This window comes from Pleuronectes platessa, chromosome 2 (genome assembly GCF_947347685.1).
Source record: "Pleuronectes platessa chromosome 2, fPlePla1.1, whole genome shotgun sequence".
Classification (NCBI taxonomy): Eukaryota; Metazoa; Chordata; class Actinopteri; order Pleuronectiformes; family Pleuronectidae; genus Pleuronectes; species Pleuronectes platessa.
In genome coordinates, this window is record NC_070627.1 from 15633906 (window position 1) to 15656787 (window position 22882).

Consider the following 22882-nt stretch of genomic DNA (forward strand, 5'->3'; position numbering starts at 1 on the left):
TTTGTTCTTTGTTCAATACTTCTTATACAAAGAATTTCAAAATGATCTTAAAACAATTGTCAGATATCCACATGGACATTTATGCAGCCTTTGTTAAATACTATTATGGCGGAATTACTAAATGGTTCTAATGGGTTGAGAGCCAACACCTAGATGTCAATCCATCCATCCATCCATCCATCCATCCATACATCCATCCATCCATACATCCATCCATCCATCCATCCATCCATCCATGCATCCAACAGAAGCTGAGGCTCAAAACTACGACAGGAGTGTTTATGCAAACAGATTTAAAACTAATTCAGAGAGAAATCATTTGTAATAATTTCGAGTCTATGTCTCAGTCTTTTGCTCCTGTATTGGATAGGGGCCTTTCATATGTTTGTATATAATGAATCTGTCATTGGTGTGTGGTGCATGATGGATGATGGTTATACAGTCTATAGAGCTGCTTAGGCCTGTGAAGCAACACCACTAAATAGAGTAAGTTTAGGCCATTTGACAAGATCCCTTTGAAGTTTTCTGTATCTGTACATGGAGGTTGGTCTCAATCTACAATCTATGGGTGTGACTGAAATCTTTGGAAAAAGATACAACCTTTGTCAATTCACAGAAATTACACCATAACCAGCACACGATTAAAACGGATCGACCCATGTGGGAGGTTTAACCACTTTTTTTTTTCAATGCACATTTCACACATATCACACATGATCATGCGACACCAGGACATTCAAATCAAAAGTTATTGCTTCAAATTTCAAAGTATTTTAATTGAGTAGAAAATTCATATATAATCACACACAGAGGTCTCATAACACATAGGAAAGTGAAAAAACATTTTCTCCTAAAAAATTTACTTTGTTCATTTCCAAATGTAAACAGAGAAAATTAGCTTGTAATCTGTTAATTTCTGTTGGTGTTTTCAACAATCAGTGCTATTGCATTACTTCTGGAAATGCCCCCAAATCAAAGGCCTATATACAACATACGATGTGCACTGTAACATACAGTTAAGCCACATGTGCTGGGTTTTTGTTAAGTTGGTGTTTTAGGCGACAGTGTAAACATGGCTTCTGATTGCATTTCCTGTTTCAGGTCCTTCATGGTTGATGACATTTAAAATGTTCCTCATGTTGGCACTGCTTTGGACTTCAGGAAGATTCTGCTGTGCCAGTAATCGGGATTGTCAAAAGATCTGTCGCCGGCTGCAGGCTCCCCAGGCATGACTCCAGCTCGCACCTTTACATAAGTTTCAAACGCAGATCGATTCCCCTCTGTGCCGCCCATTGCTCCATCTCCTTCCCGCTGCAAATTCTGGTAAACTACATCATCTCCAGGCTGCAGGGCAGCAAAGCAGTCCATGTCTTCGTACTCATCCGCCTCGCCGTTTTTCCTCTCGTGCAGCTCCTTCCTGTCATGAAGAGCCTGTCGCAGCTTTGGCTGTCTGTTGGTGTAATGATAGTTACTGTCCTCCAGGTATTCATCTTCTTCCTCCTCCACCTCCGCCTCCGCCTCCTCCGCCTCCTCTGCCTCCTCCGCCTCCTCCGCCTCCTGCTCTTCATCCTCCACCTGTTCCATAAGCTTCGCTGGTATTGGAGGAGGAGGAGGTTCATGTGCTGGAGGGATCTCCTCTCTGTCGGTACCTCTGATGTCCATGTATTCATACTGAACCTCGCTAGAACCCTGCTGCTCTGATTCAGAGTTGTCCTTGCCCCTCGTGTGAGCTCCCCTGACCTCCAGAGACAGCGGGGCATCACTTGAGCACGCTGTCGCTTGTGACGATACGGAGGAAGTTCTTGTCTTGTTTGGTTTCAGCCAGTTGCTATTTTGCCTTTGCAAGACAGGTGTCTGCTTGTTCATATACTCATATTCCTCATCGTCAGGGTCATCCAAGAGGCCTAATGAATGAGACTTGCCCATCCTACCAGAAGTGGCTCGAGATGAAGAAAGTAGATGATCTAAAAAAGAAGAGGAGAAAGTGAAAAAAGTTAATTGTTTGCATTTCCTGGGGAACAGGTATCATTAGAATCTGCTGTAGGCTACATCTCTTCAGATTCACTGTTTCCACCCTTTTTCTGGTCTTTCTGGCAAACTAAACAAAGCAAACCAGCAGATGCTTCATTTTTACTATACAGACATGAGAGGGCAGTGTCAATCTTTCATCAAATTCTCATCAAGAAAGCAAACAAATGTATTTCCCAAAATGTTGAAATCCTGTATCCCTCTAAGCAATAAGTTCACATTGTTAGGGCCACATACTATGATGCTATAATGAATAATGCTGTCACCTCTCTCTGGGCTGTCTCCAGGAAGCACATATCCATTCTGGTCTTCTTCGTCAATTTCTGGGGACGGAGTCTCTGGTGGACCCCCGGACATGCTGTCCCTTTGGGACATGTAAGCACTATCCTCACGATTGCGTCTTCTTTTCAGGCTCCCTGCAAGAGGAAAGTCCTCACACATCCCCAGCTCCACTGCTGTGCTGCAGCCCTCCGAGCTCTCAGACACGGTGCGGGCTGAGTCGAGACGAGAGCGGGACTGCCACATAGCCTGTACAGGACCACACAAACAGGGCTGTATTAGTAATACAATGTGCAGTAACATATATTTATATATTATGACTTGTACTCAGCTGGGAGCAGTAAGGGTACATACAGTAGAAAAACACAGAACTGGTAATGTGGCTGAACACCAGAAGTTGTATTTACCTGTCCTGGGCTGTCAACACCTGGGGTCATGGGCAAATATCCAGCTGCACTTGATGGATTAAGAGTAACCTTTATAAATAAAGTCAGATTTAGATATTGACCTTTCCAAATATAATTTGGCCATAACATTGTTAGGAAGTTGTATCCATTACCCTGTGGGTGTCCACCCTGGAGACGTGACTTAGGCTTCTGGACGTGGACGGGCCGTGTGATGCTGACGTCATGCCATCCATGACATCCTCTCTCTCCTGGTCCTTCAGCTCAATGTCCAGCTCATCCAGATCGTCCAGGTCAGCACTCCAGTGAGCGACCTCATCCAGGGGCGTGTCCTGTGGACTGCATTCCTCCTGTAGGACAGAGGGGAGATAAAGATTAGTGCACTGCATGTTTACTTTTATTGAAGCTTAAACACGCACAGTCTTTCTTACTTTTATCACCAGGTAGCGAGGCGGGTCTCTGGCCATTCTGGTAAATTCATTGGCCAGCTCTTTGAAGGTTGGACGTACATTCTCGTCAATCATCCAACCTGGAAATTGAGAACAACAATTACACTTTAATACTAATGCACAGTAAAGAGCATCAGAAACTAAATAAAATGTAGTTAGATATGAACAAGACATCAAGGTTTTTTTCAGCCATGCTAATTGTGGGACTGTATTTGGACACAGCTTAGTTCAAGCAAACTGCCAATGTTACCATGTTGATGTGCTAGGTATAATCTTAACCATGTTTACCATCTTGTTTTAGTTTGTGTTATTGACTAACATTTGCTAATTGACTCTAAACAAAAAGTGCAGCTGAGGCTAATGCAATTTTTATCAGACTTCCAGCTATCTAAAGCTTAATTAATGGTTAAGAGCTAAAACCGAAAACAAGTTTGGAAAATAAATGTCTGCATAAGATTCTAAATCTATTCAATATTTCAAGATATTTAACTTTAGTCTATCTCTTCAGCTAGTGCTAGTACGACTATAAAGTGAACTTTATTGCTAATTTTTTGTTCAGACTTATATAAAAGAAGTAGAGAAGCGAGACACTCACACTTGACCATGACCATGTAGACATCGATTGTGCAAGTCTGAGGCTGAGAGAGACGCTCGCCCTTTTCCAGCAGATCAGGAACTTCCTGCGGACGCATTGTTGTGTACGGCTCTACCCCGTAAGACATCATCTCCCATATTGTCACACCTTATGAGGACAAAGGATTTAGTGTGCTATGAAACAGGGCTACGGGGGCAGCAGCCACTGCTTTCACAAATGTTGAATATTAATCAAACTTGGCCGTATTAAAACTCACCATAACTCCAGACGTCACTCTGGTGTGTGTATCTACGAAACAAGATGCTCTCCAGGGCCATCCATTTGATCGGTGTCTGATGATGTAAACAGAAAATCTCTCAATTGGTAGCTTCAGCAAGTATTGAATTACAAATCCTGTGTTAATGAAGTTTGGTACTGACCTTGAACTCATTGAAAAAGTACTTCTTGTCATCAGGATACAGCAGGTCTGCGATGCCGTAGTCGGAGATCTGGACGGTGTAGTTGCTCTTCAAGAGCACATTTCTGGCAGCCAGGTTCCGGTGGACCATCCTGTTCTCCTCCAGGTAATACATACCCTGTTCAGAGCAAGACAGTGTTGATTGGTGGAGTAGACTCACAATGTGAAATTAAGCCTAACACACACACAAAAATTAAAAAAGGTCGATCCTTTACCTTAGCGATTTGAACACACCAGTTGAGCAGCCTCTGCGGGCTGAGGTTGTTCTTGCGGTTCTTGACGTGCTCCAGCAGGGAGCCCTGGCCGCTGAGCTGGCTGACGAGCTGCAGGCTGGACCCGGGGCAGATACCCAGGATCCTGACAACGTTGATGTGGTCCAAGCTTCCCATCGTCAACATGTGCTGTAGTGACCACATGGGTTATCTTGTTAGTCATTTAGTGTTAACATGAATTCTGAGCAGTAGTCCACTCTAAGTGAATCTTCTAAGTAGCTGATTGGCTGCTTGAAAAAGCAGTTCTGTGAGTTTAGAGCTTGTGCCTTCGAGGAGGAAATGATCTGGATTCGCTGCAACAACAACGGTTTTCTAAAGACCAAGAGTTACAGCAAAAAAGAGCTTTCACATGTTTATAGAGAATTGTAAAATCCCCAAACGTATATTGGTCCTGTGTTGTGTATGTTGAGCTTATTTAAAAAAATCTTTAGTTACTTCTGCTAAGAAGGTTATATGTTCATCTGTGTTTGCTTTGTCTGTTTGTTAGCTAGCAGGATTACACCAAAACTATTGAATGGCCTACCACAACACTTGATGGAAGGTTGTGGAATGGGTCAGGGAAAAACCCATTCAATTTAGATTCAGGTGTATTTAGAGGACTGTTTGGTCCTTGTTGGAGGTATGGACTCATCTAAGTACCACTGTAGTTTGACAATGAGGTCGCAACGTTGCCTCATAATTGGAATTTAGCCTGACTGTGGAGTATTACTCATCATACTCAGTGTACATATCAGCTCTGGAGAAGTAAGAGGGATCATGCTGAAGGAATAGTTTAAGCTGAAACAATTTCAAAGTCAACTTTCAAGCACACAGGCAGCGAGCAGTTCTCCTTTAAATAATGTTACTTACGTCTGTCAGCTCATGGAAGGTCTGTCGACCCATTCGATCATGAATTGTCTTTATGGCCACAGGGAGCTTCACTGTATCCCCCTCAGGAATCCAAATACCCTATGAAGCACAGAAAACAGAGATACATCATTTCTTCGATAAGTCTTACGTGTGCAAAAATACATTGTCCAGGCAACATTGGCAAGCACAAGTACCTTATGGACTGTTCCGAACACTCCGTTACCCAGCAGCTTGATCTTACGCAGCTCTGTGGGCTTCAGCTTCCGAGTGTGGACTTTAGCTCCTTTCTCTCCAGGCTCCAATGGCTCGAAACTCTGTTGGAAAGTCGAGCGTTCATTAACAATCCTCAAGTGAAGCATATTAAAAGAATCATTTCATCCAAGCTGCAGAATTTGACTGACCTCTCCACTTTCCATGTATCTCCTCATGGCTCGCTTGCGACGAATGGCGATACCTCTTTGGTACAGAACAGTCAGCACGAAGATAGAGAATGAGGCGAAGATGAGGGCGATCACTCCCAGTACAATGGCTGTAGTCTCTTGTCTAGAGGCAGAGATGAAAAAGAACAGATGTCACACTGCCACACTTTATTTTGAATCAAAATTGACAATTTATTTAAAATTTGTGTGAACGAGGAGATAAACCTACCCAGAAATATAACGTGAAGACTCTCCACAGTCTCCAATACCTGGACCGAAGCACCTGGATGCAAAAGGTGTCTGGTTAAAGCGGGAAAACGTGGCATACACCTCCATGCACAAGCTTTTCTTCACTCCTTACCCTTGGGTACAGTTGATGTGGCATGGCTCACAGCTGCCCTGCTTATTGGGGTATTTAAAGATGACCCCCTCGCCTGCCATCACGCCCTCAGGACATGAGGGGACGCAGTGCGGGCCGTCCTGCAGGCTGGCACATGCAACACACTGATCTGCCCCCTGGAGACAACGAGGAACATTTCAGACAAAATGAAGACGAAGGATTGTAGTCATGTCAAAGGTATTGCCAGTAGGTGGCAGCAGTAGACCCAAAGTTATTACTATATTATTCTTGGACTTGAAGTGCTTGTTTGTTTTGTGCAAATTACAACTGTAGGCACAACCCGCCTCGCCTTACATGAGTTATAAACTACATTTGATTTCAAAGATTAAATCCTTCCTAATATTTAAGGACATGCACAGGGTCGTCCATGCCTTTGTCTTTGCCAAGCTAGATTTCCGCAACTTTCTCTGTACATGTACAGTATTTCTCAGGCACCTCTACATCACCATTTGGTACAAATTGTTGCTGCTGAGATTGTTATTCAAGAAAACTTGACCACACAACACAGATTTTCACCTCGCAGCATTATTTTATTTATGACTTTTAAGGCTTTACACAACCAAGCCAAGTTTAAACATATATCAAGCAAATGATTTTAAAAGTAGAAAAAAGACAGAATTAAAAAAAAACCTGCATATTATTATTTTTAATAAGTTAAAGGAGTAAAATAGTGCAAATAGAATAAAATGATTTTTTTAACCTTGTAAAATAAATGTGTTAAAGGCACTGATGAATTAAAAGTAAATTAAAAAAAGCTTTCGTCCATATTTGAATTTTAATTCATTTTGTGTACTTCTATTCCATTATAATGTTGTTTTATCTTCTTATGAAGCACTTTAAAATTTAATACATTCAAAAATTATTACTAACTTACTATATTATTATTATTATTATTATTATTATTATTATTATTATTATTATTATTATTATTATTCCTATTATTATTATTCTAGAGAGAAGCATACCGGGCCTGTGCAGGTCTCCTTCCCCGCCTGGACCTTACACTCTGGGTGACAGGGTTTACACTCTCCTGATTGAGCAGCAAACTCTCGCCTCTCCCTGCGTTCGGGGCAAAGAGTCGTTAACTTTTAAAATGTTTCACCAGAGTACAGATAACATTGACTTGGGACGGCTACACCACAGCAAACATTACTCACACAAGACAAACAGGGTGGACATGATGATTCTTATTATAGGTTATTTTGTAAAGACTGACCCGGTTAGGAACATGCAGTCCGGCACGCACGTTCCACCCCTGCTGTAGTTCTTACAGGACAGACACTGGTTTGCCCCGGGACCCCAGCATCCATCAGAGGAGCACAGGGGGTCGCACTCATGACCCTCACTTACTGCAGACACAGGGGACCAAAACCAGCTGTGTCATCATTTATGTTAAATGCTGAGAGAGGAGAGATATTTAAACGACCAAACCTCACTCACCGCACTGATTTCTGAATTTGTTATTCTTGATGTCGATTTGCTTCTGGCGTTTCCCGGGGCTGGAGCTGCTGCTTATGACGCTCGTCCAGTTGATGGTGTCGGGGTAGCAGAGCTTCTTGTTCCCTGTGATGTAGACGTCGCCGTTTTCTATCTTTCGTAGTGAGCGTAAGCCCAGAGAGGTCAGACCGGGGAGCCTCATCACCAGAAGAGAGTAGCCCCTGTAATTGAAATAAATTAATTTTGGGAAAGAAAGTGGGAGTTGTTGTGATTTTCTAATTGTGATGGGAAATTGAATTTCTAATAGTGAATTAGAGCCACTGCGTTAATATTCTTTACTTCAGTATCCCTACAAATAGCCCACATTTCAAGTCACAGTGAGGCAGAGTTAAGCTGCCCACATGAGTTATTCCCCATAATCTGAGTGAGGCAAACCATATATTTCCCCACTTTTTCAATGTATTTTTCCCATCGCTTCCATATGAAATTTGAGGCAACTTTGCAGATTTCAGCAGAGACCCGTTTTGAATTACAAGCTCCCTGGTGTTTTCCAACCCCTAATCGGATCCCATCTTCCCTCCTCATTAATCAATGCAAAATTCAGTCTGATGCACTAATATGGGCCACTAGTAGAGGATACAAACATTTTTATGAATTCAAGAGTTTGAAAACGCAATGCTAAATATTTTTTGGGCACATTCACAGAGAAAACACACATTCCAACATTAATTTAGCTAAATTCAAGTTGCTCAGTTTCAGTTGTTCATCTTCAGATCTAAACATGTAAGCAACCAGCGGGTCTTACAGATGCTCTGACCAACCTCTTTTAGATAATATAATGACATTATAGAAACTTGTGGTGATTTAATCAAGCTTGATCACTTAAGTGAGTTTGTTTGCATTTTTGGTTATCTAAATTTCACCTATCATCCCTGGGATCATTTTTATTTCTTCACAAATTGTACCTTTACTGACCAAAATTCCAATTCTATAGTATCTAAGTGTCCCCAACACCGAATCACACAAGCCCAGCAGAGAGAACTGTAATACAATAGAGTAACAAAAAGTATTTGATTCTCAAATGTCACACATGATGAGGTGGCGTGTGAATTGTGTACTGTACCTTCGAGAGCTCACTCCTCTACATGGTGTTAACGTGACGGAGATAAAGAGACACAAGATACAAAAAGACAATGAGAGTCACGACAGAGAAAGGTACAGTGTTGTCTGCTCAGACAAAAATGCAACATAACAACATGACTTCAGTCGATGCTAGAACAAGGAACAAGGACAAATCAACTGCTTCTGCTCACTTGTAAAGTACTCTGCCTTGAATAGTTTGGAGGTTAGAGAAGACTGACAGGTCAGACATGTTTTTCGGCCACGACTGGATGCAGAGGAAGTCTGAAAATGGAGAGATTGTGTTTCAGAGCCCTTAAACTGATTATAAACACCGTGACAAGACTTAAGTAGCATAATACACAGAAAGTTTGAATACCTACTCCTACACGTACCTGTAATCTCCCGCACTGTGTTGAATATTTTCAGTTTTTCTGTATCGAGTGCTGGGACCTTATTATATTCATCACTTTGAAAAGAAAAGAAGAGAGAAAAAAAGAAATGCCCAATGAAAACATTATCAATGAAGTACATTCAAATCTGTGAGACAAGTAGGAGTTTCGTTTACCCTTTGATGCCAGTCACCAGGAAGTGCAGACCGCCCTGGATCTTTGTGCAGTTGATGAAGCTGTCGATGTTGTGAGCGTCCACAGTTTGTTTGGTTGGCAATCCTGTACCCTGACAAACTGGGAGGAGGCAACAAAATAGGAAAATTAGGTAAAGCAATCAGCAGACTTCGTTTGAACCATCGAGCAGAGATGGAGAATACATTTACTCAAACTTGCAACAGTTTTTATGTACTTAATTTGTTTCTTTTTATTCTAGTTCATTTTATAGGAGATTATGAAATGTTTTTATCTTGCATTTACGCTACAGCTAATGGTAATTTGTAGATTCTTATTAAAAAAAATAAACTAGAATTACAGCACTGTAAATGTATCCCTCCACTGACCAATGCACTTTCATTATACATGCATTTATTTTCTTCGAACGACAACCTAAGATACAATTTTCAAGAGGTAAAAACAGGATTTGAGAGGCCACCATGACTTTGGTCTTTGACTTTTGAACCCCTAAATTTAATTAGTTAATCGTAGTCCAAGTTAACTTTTATGTTATATTTGAAAGGATTGCCTGGAGGCGTTCCTGAGATCCCATGTTCCCAAATAATTCTGGGGGGTGAAAGCAAACAAGACTTCTGACCTCTCATCACAGAAGTGAATTGTAAAGCAGGAGCTGGGTTTTCTTTCATACCTTTTGGACAGAGGCCTCCACACGGCTCGCATCTCTTCACTCCCCTCTTCTCCACCTCCATTTTATCAGGTGGACACTTGCTCACACACGAGCTGCCGTCAACCACAAAGTTAACTACAAAAAAATGCAAAACGTATGTGTCATATGAGTAAATCTAATATTATGGTCCAAAGTGCACATGAGCAAGTCAAGCTGGAGTTTGATAAAGTTTTAAATGATTGACACATTGTTCATTATAGAGTGCAGCAACAATCTGTGGGAACATGAGGGTTAATGGCAGCCTGTGCAGGGACTCACCAGGACACTGGGCCACACACATGGCTTCATACTGGTACTTGGCATTGGGATTGGCCTCCATTTTGAACGTGCGCTTGTTGTAGATGAGGGTCTGAGGACACAGCGGCACGCACGACCCCGAATTGTTGAAGTTCCGGCACACCTGTAAACCAAATACATTTCCAGCAACACAGATTACACATTTGTTTTATCCTTTTGTGTGCTTGTTTCTATGATTGGAAGTGATTGATAACTCAGATGTAAGACATGACAGCATGCAGCTCAATGGAATCAAGCTATCCTTTACTTTATTATTTACACACTGTGACATATCTACACGACTACAGACAGTTCAATGAGTTATTGAAGCAGCAGACTCACAAAGCAGTCTGTATCCAGGGGTCCAGTGCATCCTCCTGCACACTCAATGTGACAACACTCGCTGGGGCTCCTGTCAAAGCATCTGCGATTACACTGAGGGGCGCACACAGTCTTTGTCACTGAGGGAGAGATGAGAGAGAGTTGCGCTGTTAATCCATGACGCCACAGATTTACAAATGTCATGATGTAATTCTTGGTAAAAACTGATATGTGCCACTTTTTCAACTTAAAATGACGACATCTCTTGCAGTAATGTATTTCAAATGTCTTCAAAAAGACACAACGCTCATGTAAAATAGTAAAAGACACTAGTAAAATAATGCAGACCTGCAGGAAAAACACAAATCGTCGGTTTTAGGTGTAAATCTGTGGATAAATAATCAACTTGATGTAACTGTAAATGATTTTGATGTGTCATGTACTTGCAAAAATCAACTGTGATAGTGGGAAAGCACAACAGCAATTTTAATTGGGCGTTTCATATAAAGATTTTCATATTTATTTGTTCAACTGTGATGTTTGAACATTTTATACACTAAAACATGTTCCAGAACATGGAAAATGAGTATAATGAAGTGACTCACAGATCTGGCAACTGTCACTTCCTGGACCCCAACATGGCACGTCTCCACACGCTTTGTCACAAGGCTCTGAGACACAGTTTCATTATCAACACATGCATTTTCCCATTTTAAAGCCAAAAAGAAAAGGAGAGTCTAAATGACAGGTTCACATTTTTCAAGTCTTCCTTAAACTAACACTCATTACATTCAAAGAGGTATTGGTTGCTTCAAAGTTAACTCAGAGGAAGAGATAAGGCCTCTGCAGTATGAACCACGTGAGGATCTTCCAGATTTACTTTTGTTTCAGTGCAAAATTCCCTGTTTGTATTTTACCAGACAAAGTTTCTTCCCTGAGCTGTGGTGGAGAGGTAGTGACACAAAGAGGAGATTAAAAGACAGTGACTCCAACTCCACAAGTAGTCTAACTAAAGCTAGAGCTGCAGCAATCGACAGGAGGAGGAAAGTTATTCCTGAACGTTAGGAGCATGTAAACCTTTTTCAAGTTATAAACCAAATTAAAATGATAAACCCTGAATATAAGCATGATCTGTCTCCTTTAAGATTGACTTGAGAAAATGTGAACTCATCATGAAGGTAGCTCATGCTCATGTTTGATAACCATCCTTTTCGCTCACTTTCAGGCCCGTTCGCCTCAAACACAAGCGGAGTGGTTTCATCCTTCACGATGCCCAGCCAGTTCACTTGCGGGGCATAGCTCAGGTCTCTATTCTGGATGATCTTGACTCCTCCCTCCAGTATCTCTGTGGGAGGCACACAAGCATGTTAATGGGCTAAGAACAATTAGCGAGGCAAGCCCCAACAGGTCAATGACTCATCCTATCACACTCCGCCATGCGCTGTTTACTACAGCACACACAAACTCAGTAGAATGAGCTGGAGCCTTTGTTACAGTGGCGGTTGAGAGACTGAGCTCATGAGACATTCCAGCGATTTCCCGTCACAGGGACTGCTCACACTGCCGCTCTCTGACGACCGGTAGGCTGAAGGTGTGGCTGCACTGTGTGGGCGTGGGAGCTCCCATCTTTACATCCAACCTGAGCTCTTATCTGCACCACTCCAGCCTCCCACACTTTCAAATAAGATGATAGATAGATAGATGATGGATACTTTATACTAGAACTGAGCGAAGGCTTGTGTACCTGTGAGGTGTGTCAGGCCCAGTTCTTGAAGGCCGTACTGCCCCTCCTTCTGGTAGTTGACCATCACAGCCAGAGCGAACTGGTCCTCAAACAGCGTGTTGCCCCTGATGACGCGCAGCCGGTCCAGAGGCAGGCGGCTGAAATCATTGAGGGCAAACAGGATGTAGCCTGTCACCTCCCTGATAGACTGTGGTATTAAAAAACATGCAAAAAAGACAGTCAATTAGTTTTGCAGAATGACCATTACTTGGCAGCATGGACTTGCGTTGTTAGTCACCATAACAGGTCACAACGACGGAGACATAAATGAGATAATCGTTGTTGTGAGACAGATCCGTAGAGTCTTGTCTGGACTAAGCTCGCAGTGACATATGCAGTGACACACATGTTGTTTATTAGGAGAGATTTATTCTGCTCTCTGATGCCTCAGTGTGTTAGACGCTTCACCTGCAGGAAGGAGAAGTCTCTGTAGTGCTCCATCATGGTGATCTCAAGATTTCCCATCACTATCTCACAGCCGGTGTAGAGCTCCTTCATCTGGTTGTACTGATTCTCTGAGTCTCCCGTCATGCTCAGCTTGTTCTGCGTGCCGAAACAAACTGGAAAAGAAAAGAAGGGAATCTTGGTCAACTCTCGGGTGTCTTCAATGTCAACATGTCACATAATATACACAAATATGAAGGATGCGTCTGGTGATATGTGTGGATGGTCAATATAATCCATGAAAAGACAAAAAATGACTTGACCATTTTAATTTTTCTATGTATTGATGTTGATTGCAACCAAAAACCTTTCAGATGAAATGACCCGGTGCGTGCCCTCTAGACCACTGAGATCAGTGGATAGTGCTCTCACCTTGTAACAGAGGGGGAACAAGCCTTATTATGGAATTCTGAACCGATCGCAGCTTCTTCTAAATCCTTTCCTAAACCGTTTTTAGTTTTTTACAAAATGATCGACATTACACAGACTAATCCTATTGATTTATTTTTTATAAATCTATCGTCTTATCATATTTCCTCCACTCATGTCCCATTGTGATATTCTCATTGGTTCTTCCTTGTAAAGGACTGTTAAGAAAAGTAGTTAATAAAGTTTATTATTATAAAAATTGAGCCACAGTGTCAGTGACATGTTCCTTCATTAACGTGTGTGTGTGTGTGTGTGTGTGCGGTGTGGGAATATTATCTCCAAATGAAAAAAATGTTGAGTTGATCAATCAAAGGTCAGGATCAAAGGTCAACAAATATATGGTCTGAAATACACTATTTTCAATCTTCCAATCAAACATGTGCAACCAATAACATAGAGGACACCTTGTACAGCTTAATTAACCAATCATTCATCTTGTGGTAAAAATGATGTAATGATGATGACAATCTGAAATGAAATGGCATAACAAAAAATGTAAAATATTTTGGGTCTGTACAGTGTGTGTGCAGGTTAACTAAGAGTCAGTCACTGTACTGCTGCTGTTTCGACTGAGCAGAGCACCAAGCGTTTGCTCAGTGTGAAGAAAGGAGCATAGGATCAAAATAAGAGCCTCCAGTGATGTTCGTGTAGTGGCATCACAATCAAAGATATTCTTACATAAAATCAAATACGTTTTTATGAGGCAACAGTATTAGCTTTTTACAAAGAGTGTTTTGTGTCTTTTACTACAAGCCTGAGAGGTCTGCTCATACAATATCAATGAACGTACTGTAACAGTGCGAGACAAGCTGAGGATTGAGTACAGGACATGTCCCGCTCTGAGACAAACATACAAGGCCTTGTTTACCATCTGGGGGAGTTCAGCCATTCAGCGTCACTTGAGAGCTACTTTGCTATTCAAATGTCCGACGGGCGAGAGGCAGCAGAGAACAGACATAAACTCGACTGTTGATCTGAACGTCATCTAGGAAAAAAAAACTTTGCACACATATGCCCACAGATAACAACAGGTTCTATTCAGGCTGGTGCATACACAATATGGCCTAAAGTATGTGGACACCCCCTTGTCCACAGTGTTTGAGCCTACAGCTTACAATGACACTTCTGAAATTACTGAGCATCAAAAGTTGTGCCAACAGTACAGGCAAGATAACTAGTGAGGGCCATAATATTAGTACATTTTATATTTTGCTGTTGCCCTGCACAGAGCGCTGACCTCAACATCATCCAACACCCCTGATTTATTAGCCACCATGATGCTCTGCTCTAATAACTGCAACCAGGCTCCAGAATCCCTCATAATAGAACAGTACATCTATGGTTTTAGATGTTCTGCATCACACAAGTGTGTGTGGGTTGAATGTCAGGCCACTAAGTGTAACTTTACAGGCTACAAGTCAATTCCTGCCAGCAATCCATGATTGTAACTTAAACCTTAAATCAGGAGCAGACATTCTGAGCCTTGGTACATAGTGACAGGGCAACATGTGGAGCTGATAGTAATACAATTATCTCACCTATTATTATTCTTTCTTACTTTTTAAGTTAATGAAATCCAGAAATGTGGTAGGCTTGAACAATTTGTTTTACATATATTGTATTATATTTTTGCAAACTGGCACCATCAAAGGGACTCAGAAAGTAGAGCGGGTCGACCAATGACCAGAATGCCGATGGATCGATCCTGGCTCATCCAGTCCACAGGGCAGAATGATTCTGAACCAAAAATTGCCCCTGATGTCTGTGATAGAAGTAGGGCAGCTTATAGTAGCTACATTGACTTCTAGTGTAAAGGTCTCTGATTGTATTTGTTTATAAGACTACAAAAGTGCTATTTACAGTAAATAAAGTCAAGTTATCATCTAGAATAACTGTTTTCAGTCCCTGATTACATTTACAATTTACAGATTTACAGATTATTTTCAATGAATTTGAAACATGAATTAACATTGGACATCAAAGGAATGATAAACCTATTAATAGGGTGAAAGTCAAATTGAATGTTAATGTTTTCGTGTGTTCAGATTTTTCATCACAATAATGAAAGAATCTCCGACATTAACTGTGGGACTGTGTTAAAATACCTAACTAGAGTTCATGGAGGCTGTGTGGGCTGTCGGTCACAGTCACTGCTGTAGCTCTATTATACCTGTGACTGTAAATGAGACATAACAATCGACAGAGTACAGATTTTAACTTCCTTGTGTTTGGAGAACAACAACATGCACCTGTCCCAGTTTCTCTGCTTCCCTGCACACCTCCCACATCTATCTACGTGGCCAGATACCAATTGATAATTGTGAATTGGGCGAGCTGGCCCTTTAACCTCGTAGTTATGAGCATAATCGTGACCCTGTTAACTGTGAATGTTTATTTACTGTCGTATGAAGAAAAACGAAATCTCAACACTATGCTTGTTGTTGATTCAGTTGTGAAGGCCCAAGGAATGTGTGTTAAACCACACACAAGTCACACGCATGATGTATGCTTAATAATTATTAACCCCCCAAAGCACAGTGTGTGTGTGTGTGTGTGTGTGTGTGTGTGTGTGTGTGAGAGAGAGAGCGAGAGAGAGAAAGAGTGAACGACAGTCATGCATTGAGCGTGTCCTTCGTCCATAAAGTCCTGATAAGAGTCATTTTATTGTGTTTTTGAGAACATCGAGTTCACAGAACCTTGCTCTGAACGGTTCATGTTATTAAAGGCTCATTTCCCTCAAATCAAAAAAAGAAATGATAAAACCTTGCATAGTTTTAATGGAATTTAGTTTATACTACTCTAGGCTCTCTCTCCAGAAACACAGATACAGTATCTGTGGATTATCAAGAGCAACCGGGTCAGTGAATCTGTTCAGGAAACGTTATTGTTAAATTAATTTTAGTGTTATGTTGGCAGGACGCCTAAACACAAATATCTCAATTTGTTTTTTTTGTGCCGTTTAACTGTGGGACTGTGTCAAAATACGTCATTTTACTGTTACAGGTTCCTCATGTGGAGTACTACTCTGCTGGTTGAATAATATCTTCTGTGGCTGGGGAGGAACTTCCCAGGGGATGAAAAAAACAACCTCTGATGATGTCATGAGGGTTATCTGAACTTCAACAGAAACCCGTGTTACAAAACGGGGCCGCTGCAGTGAGTTGACTTGAGCTAAGCCTCAGGGCTGAAAGGCTCTAATGCTCTTTTAACTTCATGTCAGCAGAATGAGCCTCCACTGATTCTGATTGAAATCATAATTACAATTAAAAAGTGACACTTATATGGATCTTGATTGTCCATCCACCAGTCCAAAACCCAAACAAATGCAAATTACAATGATATAAACAGCATAATGAGATTAATTTGCATAATCCAATGCTAAAATCTGAAAACGTTAAGCGTTTTTCTTCATAAATCACGGAAACTAATTTCAATTAACTGCCCATCAGCTTATTTGTGTGATTTTATCTTTCTTTTCTGTCCCCTGCAGGTCTGTACACTTCACGCATCTGAAAACACTGCAGCACCCCTTCAGTGCAGTGTCAGGACCACGGGGGTCACAAGATGAACATGAGTGGTCATGGGATAGTTTAGAGGTTAAAGGAGAGGAAACATATTTGTGCTGGACAAAATGTTGTTCCTTTTACAGCTCTGTTCTTTCTTTTTACCTCTAAAAAATGATTAAATCAGCAAATGCAGCCAATGTGGAAGGATCTGAGGTGAAACATACCTCAAACCTTACATTTCTTTGTATTAGACTCCCTAGCGTGCTTCATATTATCACATCGAGCCATATCTTTTGCCCATTCAAATCCATTTAATTGAAAGAGTCACTGATGTGTGTTCATGAGCTGCTCAAGGGTGAAGCTCTTTATCTACTCCACCTTAGTCAAACCCGGAGAGCACCTCAGCGTTATCAGCGGACGACTTGAGCTGTTGACTCTGCCCAGTTTGAATTGCCTGTTGGGAAATGGTCGTAAACACCTTTGTCACAAACGTTTGAAGAATCTTCCACACACGCAGCAGTATGTGGAGCACAATGCATTGTGGGGAAAGACAAACCGGTAACTACGCATGATGTACAGTATGTGCCGCTGGTATGTCCGCCTTCGCCATACAGACAAAACACAATCCACAGCCGTGGAAGCCCAAGAGCTCAACTGGCCGAGCAAGTTTTTTTCTTCCGTCAAAGAAAAACTTTTCAGGGTTAGCAGATGGATGATGGATTAAAAAGGAACGGGGAGGAGGGTTTGGAATCAGTGCAAACACACACACACGGATACAATGGGCCTATTTTAAAAGAGTGCAAAACAAGTGCAGAGCATCAAGCCGTGAGCTCAAGCCTCCCTCTGTCTGCACTGACACTTCACTCTCAAAGACTCTCCTTACAAACACTGTGGCCTTCCCAATTATTATTCCATCACTAACTGTCATATACAGTATATTAAAATCACTGCAAAATGGTCCCTCATTGGGCTCGGTGCCAAAGTGTAAAAGTATCACATGACCAAAGACACAACGCGGGTTCTGCTGTTATTTTCATTCGTCTGTTACCAAGGTTTCCGTACTCTGGAAAAAGAAGCGAGAGAGAGAAAGAAAACAATGGAGGGAGGAGGAGGAGATAAACAAGCTCAATAAAGCAGTTGAGGGCGATGACTGAGGTAAACAGAAACTTGGCACAGGGTGGACAGAGATTACCGCATACCTCGCAGGTGAGCACACGCACACACACACAAAGAGGCGCGCACAAACACAATGACAGACACCCGAGGAGATGAACTGCTTCACTTCACGGTGCATTCACAGTCAGTGGTTGTGTCCTGATGAAGTGGAGGACTTCTTTTTCTGGCTGTTTCCAACGTGCAGGACTTCCTGCTCTGACTTTACAGACTGCACAGAGTGTTGCTTAACGTTGTGCTTTGGCAACAGGAGTGACAGCATATTTGCTTTTTGACGCATCACTTATTTGGATAAGTCACACCTGTAAAAGCACGAAAGCAAAACAAAATGGTTCAAGGCTACTGTGATTTGTCATAAAAGATAACTGAGATATTAAACTAACACATGTCTTTAGCTTTGCCAAAGAGATTGTTTTTTCACCCCTGTCAGTTTCTTTGTCGATTTGTGTTTTCATAAAAACGATTACAGAAAAAACTACTGGATGGATTACCATGAAACTTGGTGGAGGGATGTGGTAAAGGTCAGGGAAGACCCCATTTAATCATGTTGCAGATGTGGGTTACGGGGTTAATCCAGGATTTTATTTTGTCACTTTCTTTAATACTCTGATCATAGGTTTTCTTCACTGATTGAAGGAAAAATGCACGGATGATTAGTTCAAATTCTCCTCTTATTCCTGTCGGCACATTATATATAAAAATGAACATGCTACCTGTTTTGTGATGTGATGGAATTTATGTGCAAACAAGCACATGAAAAGCATTTCTCTTTTTAATACACACCTTTATACAAAAGTGCACCACAGCTCTAATAAAATGTTTTTCCAGCACTATAAAACTTTATTGCCGTTTTTTATTCTATTGTGACTCTTCAGTTCACCTCATGTATCACATCTGATATGATCTTATCAAAGGTTAGTGAACAGCAGGTTCTACTTGCAGCAAAACAACAGCAACCTCCTTCATAGTCCGGTTACTGCACAACACAAGCCTGGTCAACTGGCTATGACATCAAATTGTACAGCTGGAATTTCAATCATTTAACTTCTATTTGAAATACATATTTGTTTTAATTGTACAGCCAGAATAAGCAATACAACTTGGTTCCTGTGTCAGTTGCGTCTGTGAATCAACAAAGTCTTAACAATCAAACACCTCTACGCAAAGCAATGAAATGGTTTTTCAATTAATGATTTTGTTGGTTTCATCTGTTTTTTGCACGCCCGGGTGTATATGTGTTTGTGTGTGTGTGTGTATATGTGTGTACATGTCTGCTTGTGTGTGTTTGTGTTAAGCTGAGATGCCAGAGGCTCTGTCATCTGAGCATCAGCTGCCTAAAAAAAATCGATGAGCTTGTGTTCACATTGTTTTTCTCAGACCGAGAACTTGACTCACTTGCAGCAAGGTGACGGTGACAAGAGCTTCAAATGTCACAGAAAGATTCAAATCACAACACCTCTCTCTCTCTCTCTCTCTCTCTCTCTCTCTCTCTCTCTCTCTCTCTCTCTCTCTCTCTCTCTCTCTCTCTCTCTCTCTCTGCCAAAAACATATCACCTGACCTGGTGGAGGAAAGTCACTGAGTGCATCTACTCGAACAAATTACCCGTGACATATATATGTTCTGCTGATTTGACATCGGGAGTTGTGAATTAATGCACTCAAGTGATGAGTGCATTAATTGTTGTGAGGACAAGTTGCTTTTTTAAGCAAAGTACATTTATTTGTGTTTTGGAGTATTGGCCAGACAATTATTTTATATTTTACAATCCAACCATCAATTGATTAAAAAGAAAAAAACAGGGAGATAAGTCAATAATAAAAAAATTATCTAATAAGATTCTGCTCTGGTTAGTTCAAAGTTCAATATTTTATATAAAAAACGAAGGCTATGATATAATCAAATATTATACATTTCTACAGATTGAATGAGGTGTTAGTATCAACTTCACCATCAAAATGGATATTCATCCAATAATATGATATAGCTGTACATTAACACAAGGAGTTCCAGCTTTTATTAAGCCAATTACACCCAAAATATTAGAATTGTACTTGTAAAAGAATATGTTTGAATGGTGTAATTGTTTCCTTTTAAATTCCCCACTTGTGATCATAAGATCAATTAAATGATCGTTGGGGCTTGGCTCTGGTTGTACGTCAACAGGTGATGAAAGGTTGGGCTACTCTGTCGCAAAAACCTTGAAACAACTGAGACTAACACGGTGAAGCACACACACACACACACGCACACACACACACACACACACACACACACACACACACACACACACGCACGCACACACACACACACACGCACACACGCACGCACACACACACAAACACACACAGGATCGTGGGAGAGGTTCAGGTGAGTCACAGCAAACACGTTTTACACATGTGTAGAACAGGTTCTGGTTTATGTGGCTGAGGCTTGTGAGGGCGGAGGACAGGTGTTGTTCTACACAAGAGCTCCTTGTGTCCAGTGTGTGTCTGTGTCTGTGTGTGTATGTTTGAGTGTGTGTCTGATCTACAGAGAGAGAGAGAGAGGAAGAGAGAGAGAGAGAGAGAGAGGAAGAGAGACAGAGGAAGAGAGAGATAGAAAGAGCCCACCTTCTGGCGCCTGGGCGCAGCTGAGTTGGGGCGCACAAACCAGCAGGACGCACAGCACCACCTGCACCTTCCTCGTGAGAGCAGTCATCCTCAGTCAAAATATCCAGGCTGCTGGTTTCTAAACAAACACCCCCCTCATACTAATGAGAAGAAAATGTCCCTTTTATGATCCAAAATCGTCCTCGGTCGTGTCAACGCGTGAGAGTCCATTGAGTCAATCCAGATTTTACGCGCAGGGTTTCCAGATTGCCCTTCCACGTCCTCTAGTCCTGGAATTGAAAATAGTGAATAGCTTCCAGTGTTTTCTCTCTGTGACATTTAACTGAGCCGCAACTTTACATGCTGCCCTCTCCGGTCTGTGTGAGAGGAATCACTACAGCTCCGTGATTGGAGCGCAACACGCAGCCAATCAGAGGCGGGAGCGACTCTTTTCTTCCAGCACTGATTTATCTGGGAGGGCCCTGACTGTAAACCTATAGCAATCCAATGGGAACGTTGAAAACACCTCATGCACCAGACAGTCAAACTATAAACACAATAGAGTAACAATGCAACTTCTTAAATCAATCAATCTATAATACATTTAAACACCACAAAAGAGCTGTGTTCAGTTGTGTTGAGCTAAAAGCGCAATTTCTCTAAAAAAACTACATTCTTTTAAAATATTAAAAGTTCTAATACATAATTAAAATTGTTAACGTGGCAGATAGACATTTAAGAGTGGCTTTGGGTTTCAAGGACCAAGCTCAGTGACAGTGAAATGTATGTGCAATGCATACAAAGTTCAGACAGCCAGGACAAGACACAGCAATTAAACAGTATGGATCAGAAATAACATTTGAATCAGTTGGGAAAAGGTGAAAGAAACAAATTAAATGAAACAGTTGAATTGAATGATCCAAAGTTGAGAGTTGAAAAGGTATAAAAAAGTGCTGTGCAGCTTCCTGCAACAAACAAGCAGGCGGCTGAATAGCTGCTCGACGTGCTGCTGTTTTATTTGCACTTCGTTCTTAAGTTACTGAACCTTTAGCTCATACCTGCACTCTGCACTTTTAATTTAATTAAACAGGTGTATTTATTATTTATTGTAATTACCACCGGGAAACACTGTCATTCTGCCCTGCACAGCTTGTGTATGATGACATGAAGTTGATGAATTCTGAATCTTGAATTACAGCCAAAGATAAGTATCACTGTCTTTTACCTTTCGGTCAATTATCACGTTAAATAAAACAGTTCAGACCACTTTGAGCATTTTGCATCAGACTGTTGAAGTGGTCATATTGAAAACGTGTCTGCCTCATGGCTCCTTCCTGTGAGGATCTAAATATCTTTACAGTTAGAACAGGTGAGTAATTTCCTCTGCCCCCTCAAAACCTGAGAGCAGGCCAATAAAGAATGGAGCATTTTATTTCCCTTTCAATACAGACCCCCTCCAAACTTGAGCATAAAATGGCAACAAATATTGACACAGTCCTCTCCTCTTCATACTTCTCTGTATGTGTCACGCTATCTCACACGATCAGAAGGAACTTTTCTTACACCTCTTTCTTAAGAAATGAAACTTTGACCCCTCCACTCCTTGACGCTGCTACTGGAAATGTACAATTATTTTATTGCTGCGTGATTTTACTGCTGCACCTCGAATAAATAAGTTCAAGCTTCTTATTCGTGAACTGAGACCATACAACCTGGTCTGGTTAGAAAAATCGTACCCTGTGCCATCTTGTTGTTTTTTCACTTAAGCTTCATGCAAACGTTTGTGCGCCGGTAAGAGTGGGAGAGCCAGCTGAACTACTCTGAGCAAACTGGCTCTGCCTGCATCTCCAGTCTGAACAGATACACACACACACACACACACACACACACGCGCACACACACACACACACACGTACAGAGAGAGAGAATAAAATCTCCTCTGTCTCTCTCTGGACAGGTCTAATTACATAGAATTATAAATCCTACAGAAAAATGTCTCCATTCTGCAGAGAGTCCGTGTGTGTGTGTGTGTGTGTGTGAAATATGTGTCTAAGTCAAATGAAAGGTAAAGGAGATGTTAAAAGCAAATGGTTAATATTCCACCACTACAAGGAAGTCATTCACATATCTTTGTCTTGTTTTTCCTATTTGTCCTCACTGACAACCTGTTCAATAACACACACACACGCACACGCACACGCACACACACACACACACACACACACACACACACACACTCACTCACACGCACACACACATTTCAGGGAAACATAAAATCACTGGAGCAAATTTTTAAGTGTTTCCCAAGTGTAATAATGACATTAACATATTAACAAAGTCAGTGGGATAAACCAGAATAA

At 41.4% G+C, this 22882-nt stretch overlaps 2 protein-coding genes across 2 annotated transcripts in view; one reads left to right on the top strand and one right to left on the bottom strand.

Moving 5' to 3' along the window:
- The window catches only part of LOC128425379 (40S ribosomal protein S26), a 178121-nt gene that overhangs the window by 142148 nt on the left and 13091 nt on the right, over positions 1-22882 (top strand). The window lies entirely within an intron of this gene.
- On the bottom strand, positions 756-20939 carry erbb3a (erb-b2 receptor tyrosine kinase 3a). Its single transcript, XM_053411758.1, has 29 exons — positions 20544-20939; positions 12790-12941; positions 12343-12529; positions 11818-11943; positions 11204-11269; positions 10620-10738; positions 10260-10401; positions 9963-10076; positions 9277-9394; positions 9104-9177; positions 8903-8993; positions 8713-8730; positions 7593-7810; positions 7369-7501; positions 7118-7211; positions 6114-6268; positions 5982-6035; positions 5735-5876; positions 5528-5647; positions 5334-5432; positions 4428-4613; positions 4175-4330; positions 4012-4087; positions 3756-3902; positions 3143-3240; positions 2867-3061; positions 2715-2783; positions 2295-2556; positions 756-1964 (listed from the first exon to the last, which is right to left on the bottom strand). The coding sequence occupies exons 1-29, from the start codon at positions 20629-20631 to the stop codon at positions 1135-1137; spliced, it is 4329 nt and encodes a 1442-aa protein (XP_053267733.1). The 5' UTR covers positions 20632-20939; the 3' UTR covers positions 756-1134.